Source organism: Streptopelia decaocto (genome assembly GCF_964273445.1).
Source record: "Streptopelia decaocto genome assembly, chromosome: 1".
NCBI classification, from domain to species: Eukaryota; Metazoa; Chordata; class Aves; order Columbiformes; family Columbidae; genus Streptopelia; species Streptopelia decaocto.
Window position 1 is genome coordinate 199559219 of NC_138663.1, and position 22357 is coordinate 199581575.

Consider the following 22357-nt stretch of genomic DNA (forward strand, 5'->3'; position numbering starts at 1 on the left):
GCATGATATGATGGTATTCACATGAAAGAAATTCATAGTTGTTCAGTATGAGCAATCATAGAAATCCTAAGGAAGTTTTTCATTGTGACCAGTTTTGCTCACAGTTGTTTATTTAGCTATTTTTTCAACTCATGGGACAGAAAGGGAGATTTCTCTTCTGACAGAAGAAAGTTGTTTAAATCTTTTGTGGGAAATTACAAAAAGAAACAATCAGATTTTAAATCAGTTTTTTTAGTAAGCCGAATTACCAAAAAAAAAAAGAGGGGGGAGGAAGGGGAGAGGAGAGGCAAAAGCCTTTCAACAAATGAAAATTACAATCAGCACTAGTTTTAAAGTCAAGTTACTGGCAAACATCCATATCTAATAAAAGTAACTTTCCCAACACTCCCCACCACGTTCTTTCCCTCCCACAATATCCTCATGTACTTAAAAAGTAGCCATGACAATTCTTAAGCATGTTGTGTAGCTAAAATATAAGACACCAGTTAACGAACTATGTGCCCCTAGATCTGAATGGGAAAGTATGCCACATATGCTTAGATAACATCAGAAATAGAAAAGTCATGGGAAAGGAACTTAGAAACTACATTAGCCTAAGAAATTTAAGATAAAAATCTAGCCCAGACCTCTAGGGGCACAGGTCTTTGAGACCTTTCACATGACCAAATTATTTCATCATTTACAGTGTTCAGGGGCAATTCAGCCCACGATTGCTTACTTAGTAAGCATCCTCCTTTTTTTTTGAGGCCTATTTCACCTTGCTGAAAATGCCAGTATTCTGCACTAGGTACTGTTTGGGAGTGTGGGGAAAAGTGGTAGAGATTAGGATATTTCTGATCTGTACTATCTCAAAGGAAGTGGATTACCTCAGGATTACCTACACTGGCCTCAACCTACTGTCCTCTGGTTTCGATAATTTCATGGCAGAATTTCGAGACGGGAGGTTTTTGGAAAGCATTTTCACCCAGGTTTTCCCTTCGGTTTACCAGAGCCCACGTCCCAACCTCAATATCATGTAGCTGGGCTTGCATGAACTCAAAGGCTATTTTGGGAGGGAAGGAATAAGCACATAGTAAAGGGGATAGGAAACTTCAAATACAGATTTAGGGAGAGGGAAAAAACCCACTGCTCCATCTGGTCTCTGCAAAGACCATACCTATACTAAGGACACAGAGTGAATGTTTTTTGTTAAGAAAACAAGAAGTTATTGCACTTACAAAGAACTTGTGCTTAAGAACATAATCTTTGATTACTTACTGAGTACTAGCATTTGTGTCTGTCTTGTCTACAGTTTGCTTTCAGCTACTTTTGATATGTGATACATTTCATTAATACTATTCTTTTGTTCATATATCCTCAATTATGCATCGCTGTACAACAAGCCAGTTCTTGAATGAGAGGTCAGCAGATAAAAAAGGTGAGGTTGGGAGATTACTGAACAAGAGCAGATGTGCAAATTTCACAGTAATGAGAAAAAAAATAAGGATTTCAGAGTTCAATACCTAAGGTGAAAATGCATCTTCTATTTTAATTACTTTAACAATGAAACAACTGTCCATATGATCTACTTTTTTTTTCACATAGTCCAGGTGTGCAAATCTAGAATTAAAAATATATTTGAAAATATATTATATATAGATTTCAAAGAATACCCAGAAAAACTTGCTTTCTCTTTTTCTCTTATGTATCTCTTTTTCCTGAATTGATCTTTCAGGGTACGATTCTGTGGAGTTGAAGCCAGTTGAACTTTTGCTGCCGCATACATTGGCAGCAGGTCAAGATCCAAAGCTCAGAACCTGTCTGCATCTGTCTTGATATCTGTAACTCTTCTGGTGCCAAGGACCTGAACACAAACAATAACTTCAGATGAAGGGTGCTTTACTACCTTTCACATAGTAAATCTTCCAGAAGACTCGTTAGCCCTGGATGAAACAGTCCTTTTTTCTGACTTTGCTATTATGCTAATTAATTTAATAGATTTCTAATCTTTACAGCTATAATATGTAAATTGCCACCTCCTCACAAACAGCATGACTTCACTTTCACTCCCTCAATCAAATAAGAAAAAAATGGTACAACAAGAACTGCGTTGTAGGTATGTCAGTTATCTGCATATGCTTTGGTATTCTCTTTGTAGTACATGCAGCTTAGGTTAACCAGTCAGGTGCTCTCTTCATTACCGTTTAAAAACTTACTTTATCTTTTTTTCTGATACATAATGCAAGGAAATGCACAAACAAAGGCTTTTAATACCCTTTAATCAAGCCAGGCCAAAAATGGAGGCTAAGTTTACAGCTGAAAGGCTTTGCAGGTATAGAGATTCTGGTATATTATCATGGTAAAAAGTGAGTGCAGATGCAGTTCATACAAGCAGAGAAAGGCTTTTGCTACTATAGTTTTTTCTAAGTATTCCTTGTTTCTGCTGTCCCAGGTTAAACACATCAGAGCAGCTATGGGTGGAACTCCATCTACTCTTGGCAATTTTAATAGCACAGCTATTCTGGTCACACATCGTGACTCATCACATTCTTCTTGGCAAAAGTTTGTACTCCATCTAGAGAACTGCTGCCAAGCCATTATATGTGGTTTGTGACAAAGAGAAAAGCAACCACCCAAAAGCTAAAAGCAAATTGCTAAAGAAATGCCAACATGAAGGTGAAAAACTCTGAAAGCAGGATAAAACACCACTCCTCTCATTGCACAGAAATCCTGACCTTCGTTACACAGTTCTTGTGGATGCTCTCAAGTTATGCCTTGAATTGGTCTCGCTCAAAACTCAGTACACCAATTTTAGTCAAGTTATGGCCAATGCGATCTAAACCTCGACATCATCCCAACAGAACCTTTCCAGCGCTGGGCAGGAATCCCTGGATCTCATACCAGCACCAGAGAAACATCAGCTCCTGTTTACTCCTCAGTCTCCCACTTCAGCACAGAAGGATGCAATTCATACTCCATGACTGTGAAAGACCAGGATATTTCTTAAATCTTATGGCAGAGAAAATGAAATAAACTGAGTTTTTCTGGAGTGAAATTGGAGCAAAATACAGGTGATCTTCAAATACTGATAATGAACCTGCACATACTTCGGGTACTGAAGATAAAAGATTTTAACTTACATACACAAATGGCAAAGTAAGCTACACGTTTTATCAATTATTAGGACTTTGAAATAGCAGGAACAACAAGAACTCCCAAAGGCACTGCAAACAACATAAACATCATCTAGTAATTGTGATCCATCCTACAAGACACACAAAGAAAACTTTTGTATATGGAACATGATTTCAGAATCTCATGAGACCAGAAAACTCTCAGTGTTTCAAAAAGAGATTAGATGTTAACTCCATTGGTCTCTTTTGTCTGAAATTCACTCTATGAAATTCAACCCAGCACAAAGAGCCAGAATAAGGATTAAGGATCTCACAAACCCCAGTTAATTCCTTAAAAAGGCTTCTGTGCAGAAATGAATTCCAGCCTCTGAGAAAAGTTATACTGTTAACAAAAGTATGGGAAAAAATTAGAATTAGTTTGAAAACCCTATGCTTTAGAAAAGTTCTTAAATTTTCAGGAAGACTTTTCTTCTAAACGGAGATGTACCTTCTTTAAAAAAAAATGCATTGAAATAGAATCTTAAAATATTTTCTCCTAAGAAATTATAACTACTAAGGTCAATTTCTCTGTTGTGACTGGCGACAGAGTGATAAATTAAATGACAAGAATCACATAAAAGCCATCCAGCAGCTACCAAAGCTTCTGAGCAGGCTCATCATTTGCTGGGATTCTCCCTAAAATCAGGGAAATGGTCTTTCATTTATGAGGTAGAGGAGGCAGAGAAATGCAAAATAACAAGTCTCTTGTAATATGCTCTTCACGTATCCTGCTGGACGCTGAGTTCAACAAAGGCAGGGAGAAAGAATGAGAGAAAGAACAAAGGAATGAAAGAAAGGAAGATGACCCTGTATTCAGTTTCTACACTCCAGACATAACTTGGGGCCCTCCCTATGAGTCCTAGCAGCTCTTTCTGGTGATAAAAGTTATTGTCTGGTTAATTTACGTCTCTATTTAATGCACGACATAAATGGACTGAGCAGTGCATTTGCTGAAGGGACAGGGAGTCCCTGCTGATGTAAGCTGGTGAACAGCAAAAAGAACAGTCCCTTCTAAGGAACTGCAATGCTGAAAGTCTTCAAGCTGGCTGCAAATTTATTTCAAAAGCATTACAGCTCATTGTCGTGAGTCCCCTTGCTGTCAAACTCAGAAGTGGCTTTTCATTCCTGCTCTAACAAGCTGTTAAGCTATTGCTATCCGCCACAGAGAGAGAGTGACCTGGGTGGCTGTGCCCGTTCCAGACAGGCCTGACCTCCTCAAAAGTCTGGGTGTGTTCCTCTTTAAAAAATGAAGAAGAGCTTTTTTTTTTGCTTTTTTTCATTTGGGGTAAATACCAGCATTATTATTTGGGCATGAGCCAACCTAATGCTCAGTGTGCCTGGGAGTCATAGAGGGTTTACAAACGCTGTACTGCTGCAGGAAACAGTCCCTGGGAAATGCGGGCTCAGAGCTTCCCATTGCTCACCTCAGGGAAAGGAGAATACCCCAAGCAGGAAGGGTCTGTTTTATGGAAGGGATGTGTGTATAATTCTGTACATCGCTGAACCCCAGAAGAGCTCAAGCTTCAGAGAAACTGCAATGTGAACACAGCAATGAGTGAGTTGGAAAGCAGCACAGCAAATCCTCAGCTATGAAAGCAGCTAGTAACAGAAGTGGCTGGGTAGGGGCTGCCACTTAATAGAAATTCAAGTTTCCAACATATCGATTTGTCTGTTATCTAAAATCATAGGGGACTGGGATACGTTATCTAAAATCATAGGGGACTGGGATACCCCAGTAAAATAAAATACTCAGTACTGGGGAGATGCTGTAGCCATCACATGGCATAGTGATTCCACAAACCCAGTAAAAAGGCTATGGTACACATGAAAATCAACTGCATTTATTTTTCATGCGATAGATGAGTTTGCTTAATGTGTGAGGAACATTTTAAGAAATTTAGAGAGGAGCTTTTAGGAAAATTTGCCTGTTTGGAAAACTTGTGTCTCTTGACTGGAAGTACACTTCTAAAATCTGAGGACACAACATGACCCCACATCGCAGACTCCCACGGAACTGGCACTCACCTGAAAAACCATCAAAGAAATCAAGACAAGGTCTTTCAGCATTGTGCTTAACAAAAACTTCTTAGCTGTCCTTCAGAAGCCAGTATTCATAACTGAAACTCTTCATGACATTTAAGTTAAAAAAAAAAAAGGTATGTATTATATTTTTCTTTAGTTACACACAGTATGTTCATTGTACTTAGTTTATTCCTATCTCCTGCACTAGAGTAGCGCATCTACAAGGTTTTCTTCATGCCTTCTATCACCAGGTGGCGACATTAGAACCAAGAAACACGAACCGGGGACAGACCAGCGCCCTGAAATGTTTCCTTGCACCACAGTTTGGAGGAAACATTAAATCCCAGGCAAACTCTGGCCCTTTTATTTATTTGAAAATTCACATACTGACTTTAAATTTAAAGCAATTAAAAGAAATGTCAGCCCAGGACTATAAATCCCTTAATGCAATATAATCCTTGAATTATAACCATTCTAATCTTTGCAATATAAACATTATGGTGAGAATTCAACCCACCATCTAGATAAACACCTGTCCACACCTCTTCACCATGTGAAATCCACAATAGTGCTATGCAAATAAGATGAGAAAGAATTGCCTTTCATTTCCAGGCATTTCCTCTCCTTGTGGTTTCCTTACCACCTATTTTTAAAGAAATACAGAGACATTTACAAGATCTTGTTAAAACAGTATGAAAAATATCAGCAGAATGAGTTCCAAGGTAGCAGTAGTTTTCTACCACAAACCAAGTAAAGCAGAGTAAATTTAAGACACAAATCTTGAAATAAAAATGCATCTCCAGGCATACTAGCACTGAACAGAATCCAGCATCCTATTCAGTAGATATTTTAAGCAGAAAAACAAAAGAAGCTCATTATTTCAGATGTTAATCGTTTCCTGCATATACTCATCCAGAACATGTCATAGAAACCCAGAATGATTTTGGTTGCAAGAGACCTTCAAGATCATCAAGTCCAGCCATAACCAAACAGTGGCACTAAACCATGTCCCTAAGAGACTTATCTATGAATCTTTTAAACACCTCCAGGGATGATGATTCAACCACTTCCCTGGGCCTGTTCCAATGCCTGACAACCCTTTCCGTCAATAAATTTTTCCTAATATCTTGGTTTTTGAGCAGAGAAAGTAGTGCAACCTTATGAATTGATTGTACCTCCATCTCCCAAACTCCTCCACTGCAATACTCCCACTTTCCCCTGTGACTAAGACAACATTCAGGCCATTTCCCTATCCCCTAACCTCAATTTCTGGGGTCCCCCACATGAGGACCAGCCCCAGCTGAGAGCCACATGCTCGGTGATTCAAGGGATGCTGTGAAGTTGTTGTTACCAAGAAAAATGGCCCCATGCTGAGCTGGCAGGTCTCTCCTCAGGAAGCAGCACTAGTAACACCTCTCCATGTCAGCCAGCCCATGATTTTCCATACAGATACAGCATGAACCGCAGGGAACCAGAGCCCTCAGTGTGTCCCTGCTTCTGGCTGAGAGGCTCAATGAGGAGCTGCAGGCACCGTACCCAAAATGCAATTCATGGACACCAAAGAAAGAACTGTTTTCTTCTGAGAGGCCCACAGAGGACAGGCTACCAAGTTGGTGAAGGGTTTGGAGGGGAAGCCCTATGAGGAGTGGCTAAAGTCACTTGGTTTGTTCACCCTGGAGGAGACTGAGGTGGCTTCAGCTTCCTCACAAGGGGAGGAAGAGGGGCAGGCACCGAACTCTTCTTTCTGGCAACCGAGAACCTGAGAGAATGGCAGGAAGATGTGCCAGGGGAGGTTTAGGTTGGACATGAGGAAAAGGTTCTTCCCCCAGAGGGTGCTGGACACTGGAACAGGCTCCCCAGGGAGGTGTCACGGCCCCAAGCCTGACAGTGTTCAAGAAGAGACTGGACAACACCCTCAGACACACGGTGTGAACTGTGGGGTTGTCCTGTGCAGGGACAGGATGGACTCGATGATCCTTGTGGGTCCCTTCCAACTCAGGACATTCTATGATTCTAGGTGGGCTGGCAAAGGTTTCCCAAGCACAGGCACCACTGGGATTTCTGCTCCAGCCGGGCCCCAGACTGGCACCCCCAAAACATCTCCACAGTTAAGCTGCCACAACCTGCTTTCATACCCCTATCATTTGGGGACTGAACACAATAAACTTGGCAGGTTTGTTCCCAGGGCGGCAGAGAGGAAGAGTGCTGGAAGCTGCAAAGATGCTGCTTTGTGGGGATATGGCCCAGGCCAGGCAGCCCCTCAGTGACCAGTCCCTGGGGGTGGCCACTGGCAGCCCCCTTGGGGAGGTGCTGTACCTCTGAAGCCCACACAGATTTTGCTCAGGAGTACATTCAGGGCGAGCAAAAATGTGATCACAACTAAACCACCGCACTCTAACGTTGCTTGGGAGCTGCAGGATGAGACTCCACAAGGTAGGACACTGACGCGTCCCTCCGCTTGCGAGACGCAGGAATCAACGCCCTGACCTCCGGCTCTCCAGCACTGCGCGCCAACCCACAGAGCCCAAGCACACCACGTGACACAACTCCCCTTCCCGCCTGCCAGCACTTCCGTAAACACCGCGGCAGCTGAGTGACAGCGGGCACGGGCCAATCGCGGCGCGCAGGGCGCCGGGGGGCAGTGGCCTCTCCTCAGCGGCTCCAGCGCCGGACCGCGGGAATATTAACGGTGAAAGTAACGGCTGCTGCGCGAGTTGCTGGGGGATGCTGAGTTAGGGCGGGGGGGCAGCGGGTTGCGTGTGCCACGGCCACGGCCACGGCCGCGGGCGGGGTGAGCTCTGTGGGGCCCGGCAGGGCCCGCGTCTGGGCCGCGTCGGGTCTCGCTGCGGGCGGGCGGGTGCAGTTCGGCCCTTCCCCAGCCCAGGGCCGCTCCCCAGCCAGACCCGCTGCTGGTCCTGCCCGGGCGGTGTGCGTTGCGCCTCAGGGGCTCTGCCCCTCCGTGCAGCTTCGGAGGGAATGGTGGGATCTGTAATTGCACTGCTGATTTTTCCGGTTGACTCGTTCTAGGTGTGGGCAGTTATGCTCTTCTACTGTTCTGGAGGAAGGTGTATCCTCTTCAGAAGCTATTGTGCATGCTCAGTTTGGTGCTGATTTCTGCGTGTGTTTCCTAATTAAGTCATAAGCATATGTGATAGAATATACATGCCCTTGTACTTTTTTTCTTTTTGAATGGCATAATATAATAAGTGCTTTGTTTTACCGGTTTACATTTTGGTATGTTGTCACAGCCTTCAAATGGAGATAAAAGCAGTTGTCAGAAGATATGAAACCAGAAATAAAACAGCAGCAACAGAACTGCCATCCAAATCCCGAGTTGATTGGAGACGCACTAAAAGGAAGCTCATACTGCTTGACAGCAATGACGAATCCTCGTGTACCTCCGAGGAGGAAGAGCGTACCACATCAGAAGATGAAGCAGATGAAAAAGATGAAACTCCTGTGAAGAACAGCCTCTCAGATCAGGAACAGAAAAGCCGTGATGGAGAAGTAACAGAAGACGAGGACGAGCACATCGTGCCTGGGAAGCGTAAAAGGTTGAACACTTCTGTCTTGTATGACAGTGATGAAAGTGAAGACAGTGATATAATTGTTAGAAAAGTTTTTGCTAAACGCCACTGTATAATAGATGAAGATGAGAATTTCCAAGAACAGCAACCTGATAAAACCTGCCCTACAGAAAACGTTTCTACTAATAGGAAACAGAAAATATTTGCAAAGTTGAAAGTTCTTGCAAGACAAAGAGCAACTCGGAGATCCTGCAGTAGCGAAAACTGTGAGGTCTGGATTTTGTCTTTGAAATTGAATTGGGGAAAATAATGTATAGGAGAAGGCAAAGACTAATAGATATAAACCAGTGGGATTTTATTTATTTTGGCTTTTATTCATGGCAAATCAGTAATCCTGTTACATTTTAACAGTTGTCATGTTAGCTAGATAAAGGTTTTCAGCAGTCAATATTGTTATCTTGAGTTTCATTTCAGTCACTGAGAATTCAAGAATTTCCTTTCATTTGCTTTTTCAGGCATTCTGGTGACTAAGCAGCTTAGAACGCAGGTATCTATCTTCTCTATGTAGTCAGAAAGGAAAAACTTCTTTATCGTGCCTTTTTTTCCATGAAGAGATGCATGAGAGGATTATCAAATGATTTTTATCAAGAAGCAAAATACCTGTTGAACTAGCTTAGAGATCTCATGTTAGCTTAATTCCTAGAAATAGACTCTGTAGAGGAGATGGCTGATTTAAAGCTGAAAGTAATTGTCATTAGTACAGAATGATGTATTTTTTTGAAACATGTTATTTCTTGTTGATTGAACAAACAGGGTTATGATAAGGTCAAAAATCTTATCCGATATGTGTAGTATTTTGTCGGTGCAAATACTGTAAATTCTTGTATTTGAAATACTTTTAAAAATTTAATTAGGATTCAAATGATGAAGAAGAAATAGAGGAGGAACCACTCTGTCACTTGCCCTTCACACCAACAGAAAGCAGTGAAGATGACAGCAACAGCATGAAAGATTTTATAGTAGAAGAAGAAGAGGATGATGATGACAACACAGAGCATGAAATAAGTGAAAACCAGCCACAACAGAAGGAACTGAATACATCAAATAGCGAGTTGCTGGCATACTACGTCCCACACTGTAAGATCAAAATTAGTGTCAATTCTATATGTCTAACTTGCTTATAGTGCTGTGACAAATATTAATGGATTCTAAATACAAATACTGTTTAATAGGATATGATAGTTTAAAAGCAGATTCTGAAAAGTCTTCAATTTTTTGTGGAAATACTCTGATTTCCACAGTAAACGTCTATAGTTTTTCTGTATCTTATTAAAGGAAGAGTATAATTTAGGGGGAAGGAAGGGAAAGCCTATGCACAGATTTTTTAAGTTTAGGGTAAAGTATGTTTAATGTATTTTTATTCCATGATGGTGGGACTTGGGGGCACTGGTTTGTAGGGGTTTCAGTTAGAGCTAAACTGCAGAGAGTGAGAAAACTTTTCAAGCTGATCTTTTATGAAAACTGGTGCCTGGATGGAACAGAGATTTGAAACAGAACTTCCTGCTAGTTCTCTTATGTATTTTGTTGTTGAGAAGCAGGTATGTACTGACTGGACAGTCAGTGCTAGTGTAGATGGTCACAACACTTCTGCTATTTCATCCTCAGTGAGAACCTGAGCCAAATCGTGTGTATTTGAAAAGAAGTTAGAAAAAAGAAAGAGGGGAAAAAAAGCAAACCAGAGAAGGCCAGGCTTATGGGTTTCTGTTATTTCCTGCTTTTCATGGAACGAAATATCTTGTAGTGTTTGTAGCTCTTGCTGAAAGGAGATGGGACATGTGTGACTTTAGGATGCTATAATTAATAAAGATCATTGGGATAAGAAACACTGTTTAAAGACAAGGTCTTAAGGGTGTGGATGTTGTACCTTGAAATTATTTTTAAATCCATATTTAAATGTAAACTTCTCACAATACTTTTAGCATTGCTTATATCTTTTTTTCTTGGTAAAATCTGGTTATATTGCTCTCTTCCCAGTGTCTCGCTGTGATCATTATGTTCACTTCAAACGAATAGTAAAGGCTTTCCTCATAAATGCAATTGATGACACTTTTCTGAGCTCATTATATGGTAAGTAAATTACATTAAATAATATAACAATGCATTCAAAGTTATACAAATACATTTATTCTAGAGAAAGATGTGTCTCTTCTTTAGATTATAGGACTGTGAGTCCTGAGATCTGTTCTTCGCTGCTTTGTAACTTTGAGGGGAAAAAAAATCTATCTGAAAAGGACATAGTAATCTTGGAAAAATGTTAGAAGGCATTCTGAGATGTAGAGAAGTGTTTCTCTGTTACTGATCAGTAGTAACAGTTCCAGCATGAAAACAAAATCAGTTTCAAAGTAGATACCTCAATGAAAACATTGCAAGGTCAGCTGATTGTCAAAATGTTGTGTGCTTCTGTCACGGTCCATTTGGTGATGGACTCGTGATGGTTCGTTTACCTTGATCTCGAAGCGCAAAATTAAGTTTACCAAAATGACAAGGGGTTATAATTCAGTCAAACAGTGTAACTTTATTATTTTGCCCATAAAGCAGCACACGATGTTCAGTTAGGAACCATCTTTTAGGCTTAGCAACAGCGCTTCACCCCTCCACTCTCCCATGAATTGAGGCCAATCTCTGCCTTTGTTTCACAATGCAGACTTAACTGCACAAGCCCAAAAAGTCCCTGCTTCTCTTGCCAAAACTTGTCTGCGCCTGCGTCACCTCATGTTCAGGGGTCTCTTACTTGTCCACTGGGTGACCTCAAGACCCGCATGCTCCTCTTCGTTGGCCTTAGTAACAGGGAGGAGGTGAGCAAGTTTGGCTGAGGCAGCAGGTGAAATCCGTCTTCTGGACAGCAGCTATTGTTACCTGTAATCCCAGGTCAGAGAGTCCCTGTACCATGCAGTTCTTTCTCTCGGGCCATTCTTGGTGTCTATCCAAGTTCCTGATGGTGATTTTGAGGCAAATACTGTTCTTTGGACCGACTCTTACAGCTTCATAGTCAGTACTTCTTGTCTTGTTCTTGCTAAGGAAGTGCTTTTTGGCATTGGCCTAGTGGGGCTGAATGGCAACCTCACCCGTAGTTTCAGAAGCGCTGTGAAGATGGGATTGATGAGAGGGCAGTCAGTGTCAGGCTGTGACAGGAGACAGCAGTGTGCCAAAGAGAGGACTTTTTGGTGTCATCACAAACTCAGAGGGAATGGAAAAACTGAAGAACACCACAGATTTCAGAATAAAGGCTGTGTATTCCTGGAGCTGAAAAAGTCTTTCATCTACCACTGCTAGTTCTTTCAGGTGTTAGTTTTGTTTACCAGGTAAAAACAAGTTTAAGAAAAGTAATAACTTTGCCATATTTATGTTGCAATAGCTTCCTTCTATTTTGAATTGTACCTGCTCTACAAAACTAACAACTTGCTACCAAGGTGCTCATAGTAGTTCTGCTATGAGGATGAGTTGGAGGTTGTATTGTATCTTTCTGAAGAACATTGTATAGTATGAACATAGTCTAGCATTACAAAGATACATTTTTATAACACAGAATGGATTTTTCTGAGTTAATGGAAGTGAATCTGTTAACTAGTTTGCATCGAGCAGCTACTTTAGAGTTCAGACTTGCTTTTTATTATGAGGGATTTTTTATGGTCTAGCACAGCCTCTTCAAGCTTCTAGTATAGCTGAATTAACTGAAAATGTGTGTAAAGTGTAAATGGAAAAAACAATTTTAATGACGGTGGCTATAATGACAATCAACTTTTCACATAGAAAGATAGCCAATGGTCCTTGGTTCTGTTTCATTGATAGCAGCGTTGCTGAAAGACTAGGGAAGGTAGCTGAATTAATTTATATATCTGCACCTGCTGAAACTTGAGACAGTATGAATTGACATGCATCTATGAAATTAATTAAATTAAATTACCTCCCAAATTTTCATTAATTAATTAATTGTGAAATAGTGTTAGAATCACAGAATCGTAGAAAGTCCTGAGTTGGAAGGGACCCACAAGCATCATTGAGTCCAACTCCTGTCCCTGCACAGGACAACCCCACAGTTCACACCGTGTGTCTGAGGGTGTTGTCCAGTCTCTTCTTGAACACTGTCAGGCTTGGGGCCGTGACACCTCCCTGGGGAGCCTGTTCCAGTGCTCCAGCACCCTCTGGGTGAAGAACCTTTTGCTGATGTCCAACCTAAACCTTCCCTGGCACATTTTCCTGCCATTCCCTTGGGTTCTTGGTTGCCAGAGAGAAGGGATCAGTGCCTGCCCCTCCTCCTCCCCTTGTGAGGAAGCTGTAGCTGCCATGAGCTCTCCCCTCAGTCTCCTCCAGGCTGAACAAACGAAGTGACTTTAGCAGCTCCTCATACGGCTTCTGCTTTAAACCCTTCACTAGCTTGATGGCCCTTGGTAGTTTCACTCATCCTGATACTTGTTTATTTCTTTTCCTTGAGTAAGTATTTGGATGTACTTATGTCGCCTAAGTGAAGGCATCTGAATGCTGCTGAAATTTGAAGGTCAGTTTCTATGTGTTTTTATAAGTGGCAAAGAGACTAGTCAAAATTTCTGCTCTGAAGCTGCTCAGAGCAGTTTGTTTTCATAGATTGCAACCTTCTCATACATTAGGAACAGCTCATACAAACTGGACAAAAAGCAATGCACTTTTTTCTTTTTTCCTTTTCCATTCTTCTATAGTTAAATGGGTTTGAGTGAATGGGTCTCCATTTGGGATGGCAGCTTTTCCCTTTACCCTTGTTTGTAGAATTTATTCATGTACCTCTTGTGATACAGACTTTTAAAATAAATATATCAATTTATCAAAGATACATGGATCACTTTTGTGGATAACAGTAGCAAATGTGTTCAGTAATAATTTATTAAAATCATTCCTAGTTCTTAGTATGCAGTAGCATAATGTCCTTGAAAAATTTATTTGAAGAAACTTGTACAACATAGGGTGGTCAGCAAATTAGTAATGACTCTCACTGAACAGATGGGACAAGACAAAAGCAGTACGCACAAGATATGTTGCTTTCACTTCATTATTTGGATGACCGCTTCATTCAGCCGCGTCTTGAGAACTTAATCTCTACAAGTCGCTGGAAAGACCGATACAAGGTAGGTAGCTTCTACCTTAAATAGTGAAGTGGGCTTCAAATCATATTAATGACATTTTTTATACTGTAATTCTCAGTAAAGGTACAATCATTGCTATAATTATATATACTTTTTTAATAGAAACTCATTGTTCTTTACCTTACATAATTTGTTTTGATGCTTTAAAATATCAGACTGATTTTATGCATTTATAAACAGAAAAACATTCAGGTTACAGAACAGAATCTGTTTTCAGTTACCTGAGTGCTTCTCCTGCTAACTTCAGCAGATGACTTTTTGAGGAATTTTTGTGACTTGCTAAATGTTATAACAAAATTTCTTCCTCCTCCCACAAGAAGATAAACCGGTATGTTCATAATGAATCTTGTACTACTTCAAACAAATGACGTCAATATATGGTGACATAGTCACTGTCTATGAATTGCTAGAACAGTATTAGTGTGTTAGGTGTGCTGATCTAATAAATGCTGTAATAATGGAGTATGGCCAGTGGAGAGATACAGTGTATTTATTTGAAGCAGACCAACTGGTGTACTTTAACCCCCACCCCCTCAAAAATAAGAGAAAAATAAGTGCCAGGATGCAGGAGCTGTTCTTTAGGTCTGAAGCTGAAAGAAAGAATTAATGAACTAGAACGGAGTGAAGTGTTGGAAAATTATTGAGAAGGTTTATGTTTGCAACTGAACAGTGAAATATTCAGATTTGAATCTCTTGTGGTTTCTCTTGCACTAATTTTGTGGGAGTACAGAGTACTCAGCAGCCTCTTGGAGGCATCTTTCAGTTTAGGGAGATTTTTTTTAATATTATTTGAAATCTGTTTTTCAGGAGCGTGTGGATTGTTACCCAGATGTTCGCATTATCATGAAAAATCCCAGAAATATGTCTTGTCATGCCTGTGGACTTACTCGGTATTGTAAGTTTGATGTGCTGCTCTCTGGAAAGCTTTATAATAGTAGCACTTTGGAAGCAGATGACTTCATGTCAGATGACAAGCAGGTAAAACTTCGAACAAGCACCCTATACAATTGTTTTTAAGCTTTGTCTAGTGTTACAGCAAATCATAGAACAGAAATCTTATTGACACATCTAATGTCTGTAATGCTAAAGGCAAGAGCTAACCTACTGCATTTCCATGTTTAACCCCTATTAATTTTTAAAACATGAGGACTATTTTGCAGTTTGGAGGAGTGTAGTCTTGGATTTAGATAGGAATTATGAAGGAGGTTCCTATGAAACTTCAAAGGATGAATAGAGAAATTCCCCTCTGCCTCTCTGCCATCCTTTCTTAAATCTTGGGAAAGAGGTAATGAAAAGGATCCTCAAATAAACCTAACTTTTATCAAGAAAATAAATCTGATGACTTTCTGTGACCTTTGTTTTTGCCTGCATCACAATGATCAGTGTGCTGTTTCCTCCCCACTTTTGCCACTTCAATATTAATACCTGATGCAACACATGTACTTGCACTGTGGTAAAGGACTCTAAGACATACGATAGGGTTTATTGATAACTCTTGCCTTCAAGTCAAAATTGACATTCGCCTCAGTTTTTCCTCTGATTCAAAGCTCTACAGTTTGAGTCTCATCCCAGACAAGAAGGAAACTCTAGGTACATAGTATCCTACACATCTTATTCAGCATGCTTGGCTTTTGTGGCACATGGGGACACAGTCTGAAACTGTGTGTCCAAGAGGCTGACAGCACACTAGAAGATTCACATACTATAACCAGAGCTCTAACACAAGCACTCAATCAGTTATTTCTAAAATAGTCTTTTGTTTTGTCAGAGAACATATAATAGAAACTTGAAAATCCTAAAGCGGATGTATATCTTAAAGAAAGGAAAAACAGTGGTAAAGAAATTACATGACTGAGTGATGCTGTGAACATGCCTTGCATTCCTAGTTTTCACCAAGTACCTGAGAACTATTATGACTTTTTTTTTAAATCTTGAGTAGATCCTAACTCCATATGCCATGAGTCTGAGGCTTTAAATGAAGAATGACATTTGCCTCAGATTTACATATATTCTAAATATCAGAATGCCTTTTCACTGAAATGAGATCACTTGAAAGCCCTTTACCATTATGTGTGCTTATCATAGAATCATTTCGGTTGGAAGAGACCCTCAGGATCACTGAGTCCAACCATAATGTAACTCTAGCACTAAACCGTGTCCCTAATATAATGCCCTTAAGACCTTCCCAGCAGGAATCTTGCATTGATTAGCTTTCGGAAATATTACGAAAGTAACTTTCTGTATAATGGGTAATCATCTCCATTGAATAACTGTGTGTTCTATGTTGTTGCAAATAAGGTTTGTTCTACACCGGGTCACTGGGTTTGCTAATTCTGTGCCTACTATGCCTCCAGCATTTGGAGCATCCATGTGCACTCCAACTGTTCTTGTTTGCTGTAGGTCAGAACATTGAGTGAAATAGTGCCTCTGTCATTCTAATAGTCCAAGTGCAATCTAGTCAGAATTTACTGCTTCATTCTTCAGATTTTTTCACATCTGCTATTTCCCATGTAGCTATTCACCCAGGACGAAGTATCTTGACATCTTGGTGGCACTGACACTTGAAATTGCTGATCACCTTTTGAGAAGACTTGTTCCTAACTACTTCAGTACTTTTTATTAGAGGGTTTTTTCATTACTGCATTATCAGAACTACTTGTCCAAACTAGAAAACATTAAGTGTTGCATCTTTCTCTCACTCATCTCTACTAGGGTATTTTGCATTAAATCAGATTTTTTGAATGAAACGCGTCATTCATTTTTTTACATAACGTTGCACTGGGCAGTCATTTTAGATGGCCTGAGCAGTCAATTTTGTTGTATTTCACAGCTGAGACTTTTGAAGACTTTGACTTTTAAGAACCTGGGTGTTTCTAATATTTAGGAATCTTCTCTTCAAATTTACAGCTACCAGTGATTGTTACGATTAGATATGCATTTGACCTTATTAAGTAATGTAATTCATGACCTCTTATGATAAACTCAAAGCACATTTGTCAAGAATAAAAGATTGCCACAGTTGTGTACCAAGCTGATATCCAAGTTCTGCCTTTCTTCCCTTTCATGAAGTTTAGAAAGTAGATTCCTTTTCTTTGTGAGTATGAAAGAATTTTTGAATACAGCTGAAGTTCTTCAGTATTTTCTGAAAAGAAAGAAGTGTAAGGACAAGTTATATTTACAATATAATTTGAAATGGGGTATAACAAGATTTCTTATATAAAATAAAGTGAAGCCCTCACTGAACTGGAAGCACACCTTACTGAAACTCAAGACTACATCATTTAGATCTTTGCAAATATTCTAACTCAGAGATTTGAGGAGCATCAGTGTGATTATCATTATGTCATCATATTGGGCTCTGCATGTAATGCAGTATCTCGGAAAATCTGTGCCACAGTTTTTCTTAAATACATTACAGACCTTTCTGAGCAGCAGTTGTTTGATAAGTCTGTGTGTGCATGATAAACAAGGGAGCTATGCTTTTCCAGCAAGCCTTTTCCCCTTGTTTATTGAAGGAAAACAGTAAGTCCTTGGCAATCATACTAGCACGGCTAATGCAGTACATCACAGTCATTATTCCCTCTTCCATATGGGTCTCTGAATGTAGATCACCAAGTTAAAACTTTTCAGTTTTTCATGGGAAGTGTGTGCCTTACCTAACCAGAAACAATAAGTGAACTAGCACAAGAATTTAATCTTTACTTGACTTCTACCTTAGCTGTAGAAATAACAGGAGTATTTCCCTCACTGCTGTCCAAACGTTGTCCTACATAAAGCAATGGCTATTTTCCATTTTGGGAAAAACTTGAAATATCCTACTGAATATTTAATTAACTTGCTACTTCATTTTTGTCCTTTTCAGTAGAAAATGAGCGCTTTTTTTTTACCCTGTGTACTCCAGCCTGCTTGTGCATGCTCAGTATAGCTCAGGGGCTGTAGAACAGACCTAGGAGAGAGAGTTATTGAGCACTTCCCAGGAATTTTTGATGGTGCCTTTGTAATACAACATTCATGTTCTTATGGTGACTTGTAATTTATACTGCTAAAGGAACTGTTCTCAAGTAGTCTTTGAAGTTCTGCTGCCAGTGTGCTGATCAGCTTGTCTTGCCAATTGAGGAAAAAAGGAGGAAAAAGAAAAGGCACACAGAGATGCATAAAACTGGCACTTCAAGAACTTAATTGACTGAAAGAGAAGACAGTTTAGCACCGTCAGATCAGATTGAATGGAAACACATAGCTGGACTGTTTTCTAAAGTTTTATTTGAAAATATTTGAGAAAAGTGGACATGGAGAGAACAAAAACAGACCTCCCACGCTCTTCTGCATAGAACTTTCCTTTTCTCTCATCTCTGAAGCATTCTGCTTTGCCAGTAGAAAGAGAAGAAGAACAGCTGTTGCAGTTTTGCTTAGGCTTGCAGTGATTGTTCTGTGTGTAGTTGCCAATTCTCATTCCTCCACAGCCAGGGAGGACCAAAAGGTTTAAAGGTGTAGGTGTCCCCCACACTTCTTTGCTTCTCTGTCACCTGGATTATAAACTGTTTTCTTCAATCAGTCCTAGTGTTCTACTTCCATTTATAATCCTTCTTAGAGGACGTGGATTCAGTCACTACATGTTGTGCTATTGTCAGGCTGTGCTCCTGCATTCCATACAAAGTGATTTAACACAACTTTGGCTGATACGGCCAGTTTGAGTAGATAAGTTAAGTGTTAGGACAGAGACACTGAGAACCACGAGAGGAAAAAATTAGAATGAGTACAGTACTGAGATTCTTTCCAAAGCTGCATTCTGAAATAGCATTGTATTTTTAGACAATGTTTCTTGCTTTAAAAACACAATACGTAATTACACTATATGATATTTAGCTATTGCCCCTGGCATTTCTCCAATGTAGAAATACTTTACACCTCGCATATAAATGGACTATGAAACTCATTGCCACAAGATACGTTGGAAAAGTGTTAGTGGGTCCCAAAAGGGATTAGACAGGTTCTTGGGGAGGCTTTTTCCACACTGTGGAACATAACAGTTGGGATGATACAGACTGTCGTAACAGCTGACTACGAGAAGCTGAATGGCAATGTTATGATCATGCTGGTGTTGGTCCTGCATCTTATACCAACTTCCTAAATATCTCCTGCTAGCTGTTGTGGCAGGGGGAGAATTGGGCTGTCAGTTTGATACGGAATGATATCTCCTACTTTACATCGCATAGTAGCCCAGGTGCCGCACCTCATTGCTTGGGATACTTGAGAAGTTATAAAATCCTTTTATGAAACACTGCAGCTCAATTGTTTCAGTATTTGAAATGGTACTCTGGAAAACTGAATGAATGAAGGTTATGCATTTGTTGGTAGGCCTTGCACTTCAGAAGCACCTATAGCACCAAACACAAGACTTAGCTTTTCAGTCTTGGGAAGAGTAGAAGATGGAGCTGCAGATAGGTACATGTACATGATCAGTAGAGAATTACAATGTAGTGACAGGAATTTTTTATCTCAAGATGGCTAAAATTGAAGTTAATAACAGTTTTTTAAAGTGAATACATGTCTAACTTCAGTGATATTACACTTGCTTATATCAGTTGAGCTGCTGGTTAATACATTTCAGAAATTAAGTATATTCATATATTTAAGAAAATATATAAATAATACATATTAATATAAATCTAGTTTATATAAACATCAGTAGATACTGCTAGTGCTAGGTTGTGCAAGTAGGTCCTGTGTTTTGGGGAACTACTCACAGGTGCAAACATTTGGTAATGCATTCGGAAAAGCTTCCTGAGAAAGTGAGTTGTAAGTATTGATTCAAACTTAACTTTCTAAAAGAGTATTCAGATGATTGCCAATGGCAGCAGTAAAGGGTATCACTGTTCTGACTCAGAAGAGTTCGTTTTGCAATATATAACATTGTTGGTTTTTTATATATGTGCACGGAATCCAAAATTAGCAACACAATTGCAGCTTGCATTACTGATGCAAAGAACTTTGACCTTACAAAGGTTACTCACTCAAAACAATGTTGCTCTTGAAGGATAAGCTGATGGTTGGTTGTGGGGGTTTTTGTTTGTTTTTACTAAGACTAAATCCGTTTCTTCTGTATCAGGAGTTGAATTTCTTTACACATGTATTAATTACGTTGCTTTTGAGTGTAGAAAGCCTGACCTCTGAAAACCAGATGGATGTAGATTTACCTGATAGGCTTTGTCACTATGTGGTGGAATAGTAGTCTGTGCACCTGTGGTCATTTACAGGGGATAGATTCCTCTTCTGATTTGCCATTGTATGTACTTGAATTACTTCTCTTGTACAAAGAGAACAAAACTTACTCTGGTGAAATGCAGGATGTTCTTAAAGGAAGATGAGCTTTGTCTCTTCCTCTCCACACCTGCAGTTTCACATACTCTTAGTGAAGATTTATGATTGCCAAAAATTCTTGTAACCAATGTCTTACTCAGTATTTTCAGGTAAACACCTTTACCACTTAGCTTCTTCATATAAAATCTGTGTTCCAGATATGTGCCAATACTTGCCTGTATTTAATGTTAGTGCTGATAGAAGATAATGAATCTACTCTAATCCATGCTCTGATTATGTATTTATATGTGTATTTACCATTTGTTTCTCTGTAAACACTGCTGTAAAGAAAACCATTAAATAAGACAGTTTTATCTTTTCTGACTAGAAATTGTAGAAGTAAACTTGGTAATAACTGGGTGATGCAGAGGCTTTGTTTTTACAGCATTATAGCTACACCTCCCAGACAGCTGCAGATTCACATTTGCATTGTATAAAACCTTGGTTTTCAGATTTTATTTTTATGAAATCCAATCTACGTCTTTATTAAATATATGTTCCTAGGCGTATGTCTGTTTGTGTTTGTATGTATTTCTTGAGGAAATATTGACTATTATTCAGTCTACAAAATGCTAGAACTGGTATTTCATGTCCCTAGGAAGTACGCCAAATTAAGTAAAAGTAATCAGATAATTTATTTTCCCCTGCTTTCACAATATGATGGTTGTCTAAAGGGTTAGTAACTTTGTAACAAAGTTGCACCAGGAGACAGGAAAGATACTACCAATTATAAACCTGGTTGTCTTTGCAAGAGAGATCAGTACTGATAAGCTGCCACTGCATAGACTTGCCAACTGCCTGCTTGCTCAAAAATTTTTCTGCTGTGGCTGTGAAAACTACATGGTTTTGTGCTGATTTTGTGCGTGTATTGTCATTCTGTTTATTTCATTATTCAAAAAATCTTCCTAGACTGACTGATAAAATCCTACTAGACTGACTTAGCCATTCTTTGTGTTGTCAAGATAGTCACAATTCTATCAGAGAGAATGATGTGTTCACTTTGGCCTAGGTTTTGAAGGTTGGCGTGGTGTGTGCAGATCGTACAAGAGTTTATCATAATTTGAAGCACTTCAAATACAAGTTGTATGTGGATTGCAGCTCCATTACAGAGTCGGATGGTTTTGTGGATGAACCAGTCAAAGACACAGTTGAACGGCTCTTCAGCCAGCTGGAAGACAGTGGGTGGATTCAGAAGGTATGACTGAGTTATTTGATGTATCCTTTTCCAAGTAGACAAAAGTAAGCTAAGATAAAATGTCTGATTTAAATGATAGTTCTGAATTACTGGGCTTCAGTAATATCACTCAGCTTAACCATTCATCCTTTTCTGCTGACCCAGTCTCTCAAACAGTGGCATGCTGCTGCGTTCACATAGAGTTTGTGTCAACTTGTGACATTAAGCCTTTTGACAGCTGCATGATCTCTGGGCTGTGGTGGGCAGGCTCCCATTTCATTTGAAAGCAGCAACACAACAAACTCAAGCTGTAACTTGGAAAGATTTGGAACACATACATGAGGCACAGCGAGAATATTTTACTCCTCTGTTTACGCTGAAGTACTTTGAATTAGTCAGAAACATTTTGTGAACTGTTCTAAGACAACACGTAGTACAACTGCATTTAGCAAGCTTTCAGACACCGTTGCTTCTGGACTGTTATTGGCATGCTTGTATTGTATTGAAAAAAAAGAAAAAGCAGTCCTTATGTAATTCAGTTATTAAACATTGATAAAATAATACAGGTTTTATTTTATTTGCAGAGATATAATGATCTTGAAGACTGCATGAATGATGCAGACAGTTTCCAAGAAGAGAAAATGGATTAAGTGGTCATGTAGATCTTTGAAAGACATATTGTAAAAATTGGAATGGCCTGCTTTATCTGCGTGCACTTCATCTCTGCCTGGTCTTCAAGATTCTTTTTAAGGCTGTGTTACACTTAAATCCATATTCCTTTAAACTGTTTGAGAATGTGCTGTATCTTTTTTTCCTCATTGGTGTCAGTAATAACCCAAAGTTTTACCAAGTAAGTCCTTCCAGTCTTACTGCAGAGTAAGTTTCCTTCTGTTGTTAAAAATAATATCTCAATATCTGTTTACTTGCGAAATGAAACTTTGACCTATTTAT

At 39.6% G+C, this 22357-nt stretch overlaps 1 protein-coding gene across 2 annotated transcripts; it reads left to right on the top strand.

Annotated features, from left to right (window-relative positions):
• Nucleotides 1-7761: 7761 nt before the first annotated feature.
• CCDC82 (coiled-coil domain containing 82) lies at nt 7762-22256 on the top strand. Of its 2 annotated transcripts, none has more exons than XM_082054026.1 (8): nt 7762-7869; nt 8423-8972; nt 9616-9838; nt 10736-10828; nt 13733-13857; nt 14683-14853; nt 21242-21427; nt 21991-22256. In XM_082054026.1, exons 2-8 carry the CDS (start codon nt 8430-8432, stop codon nt 22054-22056), a joined length of 1407 nt encoding a protein of 468 aa, XP_081910152.1. In that variant the 5' UTR covers nt 7762-7869; nt 8423-8429; the 3' UTR covers nt 22057-22256. The 2 variants fall into 2 exon arrangements, with proteins under 2 accessions (XP_081910152.1, XP_081910153.1); XM_082054027.1 differs by having other exon boundaries at nt 7764-7863.
• Nucleotides 22257-22357: the final 101 nt, after the last annotated feature.

Coding starts and splice junctions, on each gene's coding strand:
- CCDC82 (XM_082054026.1), top strand. CDS start 8,430: ATGGAGATAAAAGCAGTTGTCAGAAGATATGAAACCAGAAATAAAACA. Junction 9,839..10,735: donor GGCATACTACGTCCCACACT/GTAAGATCAAAA, acceptor CTCTCTTCCCAG/TGTCTCGCTGTGATCATTAT. Junction 13,858..14,682: donor GCTGGAAAGACCGATACAAG/GTAGGTAGCTTC, acceptor TCTGTTTTTCAG/GAGCGTGTGGATTGTTACCC.